The sequence below is a fragment of the Aquila chrysaetos genome, chromosome 18, assembly GCF_900496995.4.
Source record: "Aquila chrysaetos chrysaetos chromosome 18, bAquChr1.4, whole genome shotgun sequence".
NCBI classification, from domain to species: Eukaryota; Metazoa; Chordata; class Aves; order Accipitriformes; family Accipitridae; genus Aquila; species Aquila chrysaetos.
The window spans coordinates 1,716,562-1,724,861 of NC_044021.1; the positions used below are offsets into that span (position 1 = coordinate 1,716,562).

The 8,300-nt window shown below is 41.1% G+C and overlaps 1 protein-coding gene across 1 annotated transcript; it reads right to left on the reverse strand.

Moving 5' to 3' along the window:
* Positions 1 to 239: 239 nt before the first annotated feature.
* Positions 240 to 5,990, reverse strand: LOC115352869 (carboxymethylenebutenolidase homolog). The gene is given in 4 exon segments (XM_030041582.1): positions 240 to 340; positions 1,125 to 1,267; positions 2,969 to 3,076; positions 5,776 to 5,990. Coding segments are annotated over 4 exon segments (567 nt in total).
* Between the last annotated feature and the right edge of the window lie 2,310 nt (positions 5,991 to 8,300).

Consider the following 8,300-nt stretch of genomic DNA (forward strand, 5'->3'; position numbering starts at 1 on the left):
GATGAGATTTTGATAAAACTTTGTTACCTGGATTACTAGCCATACTTTTACAAAAGAAAGAGACTTAAGAAAAAAAAATCTAGTTTTCATTCTTTGCCTGGGTTACATTAGCTTTTCTATGTCTAGCTCCATTTTTCTGCTTTTTTTTTTGCCCTTCAAGCACTGTTATGAGGCTGAGTTTTGACTCCCAATTCAGGATGGAAATTTAAACATGCAGAAATGAAAGAAGACGGAGGTTATCAGCATACTTGATGAAGGGGAATGAAGTCATCTTTTTCAACAAAAATGAAAAATGTAGGGTTCAGGAGATTGGACATATCATCAGAATCCTTGATTAGTCCTAGAAAACATTAAAGAAACCAAAAAACTCTTCAATTGACTTTTAAGGTGAAATCCAGATTCAAATACAGCACTCTGCTTCTGCAGTGAAAAGTTTTCAAGTCTCATGAATATGTAGCCATACATACTAGCTTTACTTTCAAGCTACTGTAACCATGGCTCCTAGAAGAATACCCTCCTAGATCAAAATTCTATTTAAGCCGGTCTCCTAAGATACAGACTGAATATCTGAATTAATAAGACTTGAAAGATGCCTTCTGTGCATACAAGCTTGAGTTCTTTTGACCTGACTGGGAAAGTCAATGCTTTAGTAAGCAGTCCAAAATTTACATTCTGAGAACGTCAGCAAAGGGCAGCTGAGCTATCGCAGCTTCTTGAGCAGAGCATAAAAGGAAAGCTGGTGTTAAAATAACCACAATCTAACTTTACAGAGCACCTAGAGCAAAAATAACACTCTCTGCTCCCGGGTGAAGTTCTAGCTCTGCAGCATGCAGAGCAGTAGTAAACAGGAAAAGGGAGCTAAATTGGGAAAGTGACCGAAGGGCAACATCTATGCGCGTCCAAATCTGAAATAAAGACATGGCTGCTATGACCCATTCTGAAACTAGGAACAAATATCCTCACCACCATCTTCTTTGCATGATATCCTTCCTACTCTGCTGCAAATATCTCTCTTCATCAGCTGACAGCCTGATTTAAAGAAATAATGTTAGATCAAGTACTTAAGGTACACAATATACATATGCATGTATACCTGCTTGTATTGCATCCTTGTATTTACCTACCATTGAGAGATACACCAGCCTTTAATTCTGGGTATGTTATCATCAGGTGACGTACAGCAATACCACCCCAGCAAAAACCGACGACCCCTAATTTCTTTGCACCACACTGTTCCTTTAAATATTTCAGGACAGCATCAGCTTCTCTGTAACACATAAGCAAATGCAAATTAAGCACCCATAGTAAAACCAGTATTTGAAAATATGAAAAGAAAATAGAGATGCATGGAAGTGTCCCCATATCACACTGCTACTATATTTTCTTTCACACACTTTAAACAAATCATTATTTCAGACAAATATTAGGGGTTGCTAATCTGAAATCATCAGAAAGAGAAAAAAAAGAACTGAATGGAATTAAATAAAAACACAACATGAATAACATAGATGGAAGGAAACCTAAAGGGATGGAAAGTAGGTGATTGATTAAACACCTACCTAAGAGTTTAAAAAGCTTAAAATTCTCTGAGAAGCTGGATGAATTTTTGCTTTGTAAATGTAGATAGAAAAAGTAATAAAGACCTCTCTAGAGAATACTATGCATTAGACAGCCAAAATGCTGACAATAACTTTAAGTTAGTGTCTGAGATATTTCCTGTAGGAAAGTCAGCGTAGCAAACATGGTAGATGTTTTCAGAATTTACAATGTAGCTTGAAATACACCTTGCCCAGAAGTTGTATTCTGAAAACACCCATTTACCCCTGAAGCAGGTGTCACCATGCAGAGGCAGGAAAGAGAAAGTAGCAGTGGGACAGAGGTAGCAGTTAAGTCTTTTAGATCACCTCAAGGCTATATTTTCAGCCCCAACTCCTTGCCCCCTGGGGCATGCAAGCTATATACATCGTCGATACATCAGCCTTGCAAATACCACGTTATCTGCCAACACACCAACACACACAGAAGCAAATTAAGTGCCAAAAAATTCTTTCTTCACTGGAGCTGACACTTGAAACATGTGAATCGCCTGTAAGAAATGCCAGGCAGAGCCCAACCCTTCCTTCCCATTGCAGCAGAGAGGGGACAGATTCCAAACTAAAAAGTTTCCACAACAACTGACCCCTCCGAGACAGGAGTTCTCTGGAAATGATTCAGTTATGTCTCCCATAACCTTCTCACCAAATAGCTAAGCCCAGCAACCTTCAACGCAGCTACTGCCAACAGTCCAAGACATTTGCTCTCCCAGGAAGTTAATTAATTTGGTCTAATTAGTCTGACCCCTTCTCAGTATTGTCTTGCCAACAGCTTCCTTCTGTGTTATTAAGGCAGCACAGCACCTCTGCCAGTGACAGGTCTTTGCTGATAAATGCGCACGGGAGGGGAAGACATGACACTCCTCCTGGCTCCCAGCGCCCTGTTCCCCAGGGAGCCGCTGGCCCTCACTGCGCCCCGACAACAGATGACCCAGCCGTCAGCTACCTGGGGCCAGCTACACCGTGCTGGGCAACTCTTGAGGCACAATCGAAAACTCTTTTCTTCTTTCCATACAACATCTTAAAGTATCAGTCTGTTACACTCGGTGAGACTCAAGATGAGAATTATGCTTTCTCACTGCTTGTCTCACTGGTCATTTTTAAACCACACTTTTTGAGGCAGAGGAAGCAACTTGCAGTCTCTGTTATCAACATTCAGATGACAAAACTCTTCATGAGAGAGTTGTCCTTGAACACTGTTCAAGGCAAAATAAAAGGTCACAGATTCCATCCACTTTTAAGGAGTCATTAAAAAAGGCCACTTTCACTGATAGATCAGCTGCATCCAATCTCAAACAAAAAAAAAGGGGGGGGGGGGGGGGGGGCAATACCTGACAGCAGCAGGCAATGTGATATCCAGCTCCCTGACATCTTACTTGTTTATTTTCCTGGCATCTCAAGTTTTCAGCCAATCATCGAACTTGGACCAGTCATCAGAAGGCTTCCAAGCTTCTCTTCCTACATAAAAGTCTGGGCACATGCCTCTGCATACACAGACACACACACACAAATCAAAATTGAATTAATCACACTGAGATTTTTGTGGCTTTTCATAGCATGGGAAGTTTCTATCCAGGCATAATTTTGTTTTGATTTTTTTTTTCCTGAGAAAGTAATGTTTTTAAATATTATTGTTAACTATTCTACAGAAATGCCTACAAGCTTTAGAAACATTTATGGGTATCTATATAGGCTTTTTTGAATGACTAAACTGCATAATACAATTTGTGCTACAAAGCTGGAAAATATGAATATTTTTATCCCTAGTATTTTATCTGTTTTGAGTACATAATTTGAAACTATACACAGTAAAACAACAGATTATCTTGTAAAAGATGATCAGTCTAGGTCCTCATTACAACAATTTTGGATTTTGCATACAACATAATACCATTTAACATAAATCCATCATTAATGGCTTCCATTTAAACAATTACATAAAATAATTATTTACAGAGCACACCATGAGGCTTACTTATGAGCTAGGAAAAAAAAAAATCATGAACACCTGATGGACTGAGGTCAGCAAAGAACAAGTGAAGGGAAAACATGTGGCAAGAAAGGGAGGAGTGTTTTACCGCGGACATCATTTGGTGACTGGAAAAAGGGAAGTACAGCAAGAGTCCACCCAGTACTAAAGAGTTCCAGCATCATGGGGTTGCCCAAACCCTGGCTCAGGATGACCTTGGCTGAAATGTGTTGCGTGACCAGCAGCAGAGTTGTGATAGTGGATAATTCAGTCTCCTCGTGCAAAAGGAAACAAGCAGGGACTCTGGTGACTGCTGTCACTAGGTCACCCCCCGATGTTGCTGTGTGTTCTCCCAAGCCCAGCCCACAGGGAAGCAATGGGATCCCTGGGAAATTGCAATCATCTTTCACTTATTAAAGGCCTTTGGCTCTCTGCAGCCTCAGACACACAGTATGTATCTCAATGATCATGGTGAAACGACTGGATCAGTTTGGCCTGAAGTACACAGAAGTATGTTGCAAGCATTTTTATTTTATTACTGTGTTTGATTACTTCTGTGAAAAAACAGTGACATCCACAGCATACTTGTGTTTGGAAAGGTATGGGCAAAACTGCACAGCTTTTGGATAAGTACCTGTAAGAAAGGCTATGTATTGCTTTGAAAGTGAACCTTCCCAAGCCCACACAGAAGAACAGGTTCTTCCCCACTCAAACTAGCCTGATAAGACACTACAAGCCATCAGTCTTAATGTGGTCTCTGAAATGCAGCTCTCATGGCTCCTTATCCCATACTGCACTAGGAAAAAATCCAGCTATTTTCCTCTCAATAAACATTGGTGCACCAGTTCAGCAGCATCTTGAAGCAATCAGGGAAGACACACATGGCCTCTCTTCATTCAGACACTGCTGCCTGAAAACTCTCAGCTCTCCTCCTGCCTAGAGCAGTGGAAACACCAGCCTTCTTTCCTTGACCACTGCAGTATTAGCAGTACAGGTGGAGGGAAAGAAGGTATTACAAAAAGAAGTATGACATGGCATGTATGACAGGGAAAAATTAGAGGAAGTAAAGTAGTGTGGAGAAATACCAGTTCATCAGACACTGGGTACTTTTGACTGAGCAGACTTTTACTGTAATAAGGAAGCTCACTGTCATACTAGCTATTTACCAGTATGCTGCACAGCATGAAAGGTGTATGTCCAGCCTCACGTTGAGAATGACTGCATTTGGTCACAAGACAAACATACTTTAAATCATGGAGCAGAATAGGGGATGTCAAGTCCTCAGGAAAGACAATAGCAAGGAGCAGACTATAGACCAATTCATTGTTCCAGTGTATCAGAAAACCCTAATCCTCACAAAGGTAGTATCTTTCTCTTGCAGAGACACAGAGGTCCTTTCAGCTGCACAGGCAAATCTCAGCCACATCGCAACTGTCAGCCGACATCTGACTTCCCTCATGCTTCATAGGCAGAGAGCATTAAAGGCAGCATCTCTCAAAACTAAAGCACTACAGAATTAGGTGGAGGTTTGCTTTTTGGAACTGCAGGCCAGTCCCAACCCTGTATGAATGTTTGTAATGTATACTGCAAATGCAGTAACTTGCAGCATACCCAGTTACTGCAAGATGTTGCTGCATTTTGGAATTTAACTGCTGTAGGGCACCGAAAATGAGCGGGAAAGATTTGCAGGGGGGAAGGGGGTTCTATTTAATACCCCATGTGTGCATATGAGTCATTCATATGCACATATTCAATGTGCATATTCAATATCGAATTCAAAATGTATGACATTCATCCATGTTTCTGCTGATGACAATTTTTTTAAATCCCATTGTATAATTTAGCTTGAATGAGTTTATTTTAAAAAGACTTCTAAAAGCAGAAGACACACTTCTCTTTCAGAACACACTATTTTTTTAAGCCATCTCACATTGCTGGGAAAATGATCAGAATCGCTTTTTACTGCACCATGTTTTCAATATTCTACACATTCTACATGTGCAGTCACTTCTTCTGTAAACAGCAAAGGATGAAGGAAGCATGCTGTGCTCTGCAACATTTCACAGCAATGTTCCTTTGTGGTTTTGCATTACGGAAATATATCACTCAAACTGCCCTGGTAATAGTTTCCTCTCATGTATGGGAATAACAGTTCTAATGTAAGGCTAGAAATCATAAAGAGTGGGATTTCTTGGAGAGGAAAAGACTTCTTACATGCATCCATGAGCAGCAAGCATATCAGCCATGTATCTGGTGTTTGGGAGTTGCCATCCAAATATATCATGAATCACAATCACAGCTTTGTCTGTGCTGGCAGGTGGTTTGCAAACGTACGCCTTGATGTGCTCAGCTTGTACTTCCTGCCCACGACTCTCATAGTCAAACCTGTCTCTGATATCACACGGGCAGGGCCTCGATTCGTTAGCCATCTAGGAATCTGCAGGAAAGCAAAAAGGAAAAACAGTAATATAATTTGTTTGCAGTACAGCTGTGATTATGGGTCGTAATCTTCACTCAGTCCCCACGGTCCCCTCCAGACACCTAGTAATACCCACTGGATACTGCAAGGTTAGAAGTGAAAGCTCCAGGTGTTTATTGTAAACAGGCTCTTGACACCAACCCTCCCTGGTTGCCATAAATATTCATGAATTCCAGGTCAGTCAGCGTAACCCAGGAGTGCAGTCAGGCCAGAAGAAGGGTTTACGTCAGCCCACCATTCCTAGCTTTGTGCCTGGAGCAATACAGCATGTGATAACTACATTTCCATGCGATGTCCCCACACACTGTGCTCAATAACCGTTCCTCTCATGTGGTCTTACAGCTCCTCCTCACAGGCTGGCACCTGGTAACCTCTTGCTGTTACTCCTGTGAGACCCCCCTGTCAGCAAGCTGCTTTTCTGACTACTTTTTCCCTTCAAGTTTTCATTGTGCATGTCCCCTTTCCCTTCCTCCATGGAGAATCCAAGGCTGCTGCTGCTGCTGCCTACATGCACTTTGCTGGTCCCTTGCATCCCCTGCTGCGTACAGCCCTTCCCCAGGGAACCCACCCATCATTAACTGGCATCTCTAAAAGTTCTGATAAATCAACTTGAAGGTCAATCAGCAAAGGTTATTCTCTGAGAGTTACACACTATGTAATCTGAACTGAGAGCAGTCGGAGGAATAGAGACACATACGCCAGTGTTGTGCATATAACATATCCTCATACACCACAGATAGGTGACTTCTCTGGAGGTATACGTTTTAAAGGACAAACTGGAAACTACTGCATTTCTTCTCAAGTGAAGAAAGGTTTCCAAAGAGTTTATGATGTAACAGGTCTTCTCAGAAGACTCCCTCAAACTCAGTTTAATTTCTTGTTCCTTTCAACAGGAGATAGGCCACTGTTGCAACTTTTTAAACCCAACTAACTTTTGGTGCTCCCTACTCTTCCCCCTCCACCAAGCAGCAGGTGGTCACACACAGAGCCTTTCTTCTACCCTGGTCTGAGAAGCCGTTTAACCTAGCTCTGCCGCCACTCTTAACCAATCAAAATGGCACTGTTTGCTTATTAACAAGAGCTAGTGTCTCTTCCCGTGTAAATGCATGCATTGGAACAATATTCCTCGGCCTGGCTGGTCCCTTACTAAAGTAAAATGCAGCATGCTGGCAATAAAAATCAAATGCAATCTAATGCTTAACTATTTTTTGTTAGGAATATATCTTAACCATTTATCCCCTTCCAGATTTTCTAATTCAAACAGATGCCAAATAAGACCTTTAAGACACTTCCAATACTCCCTCCCCTCTTCAATTTCTCTGCTACAAATGTGTGTAACGTGGTATCAAAAACAAAACAGGAAAACACAGTGAACACCAAAACAAAGTACTCCAAATCATGCCTCTTTACACCAGTTATGCTCTTTTCACAGGACAGTGCACTTTGGGGTGATACATAGAATGGTTCCCAGCACCGAGAACCGGCCCCCTTTAAGGAGATCTCTCAACAGTGCCTTTTTTGAACAAAGCTGGTCTCCTGACCTTCTGCAATCAATCACCACATAATCCCCAAAAGATGCAGCTGGAGCTTAACCTGCCAGTTAGACTGACTGTAGCTTTGCCAGTGTTACAATGAGGCAGAAGTACCTTTTTCCAAATCTCAGGCAAAGCAAAGGCATGAGACTTCAAAAACACTATGTATAACTAACCAGACTTAGAACAACTCTCCTACGGTTGAGCTTGCTGACTGTTTTCCTCCACAAGCGGTTCATCTGAGCAGCAAGCTGACAAAAACTGATTTCTATTTAAGTAAAACACTTGTTCCTTTTAAAATAAATCTGTTTAAAAATACATGTTGAAGCACAAGCTGTGTTTAAACAAAAATAACAGTATTGCCAAGTTTTAATAAACAACATGCTGCATCAATAGGTTTTTTTAAAAACGTAATGACTTGAAGAATGTTTATACATTATTCACAGAAAGGGGTAAATCATCTTGTACTGCTGAGGCTGTCCCTACAAACATGTCAAAATTCACAGCATAACCTTTCCTTGAACATAGTGAATGCTTAGTAAAAAATACTAATTAAACTGACATAGATGCAGATTTTCAAAAGTATGTAAGAGCAGTTCACAGATGGGATTAATAGAGATGTTGAGCAGACCATAAGGAAAACACTTTTTTCTCCCCACACCCCATAGAATTTATCTGGTGCAGCTAAAATACGTTTAAATAAAAATTGCAAGAACCTAGGATTTTAA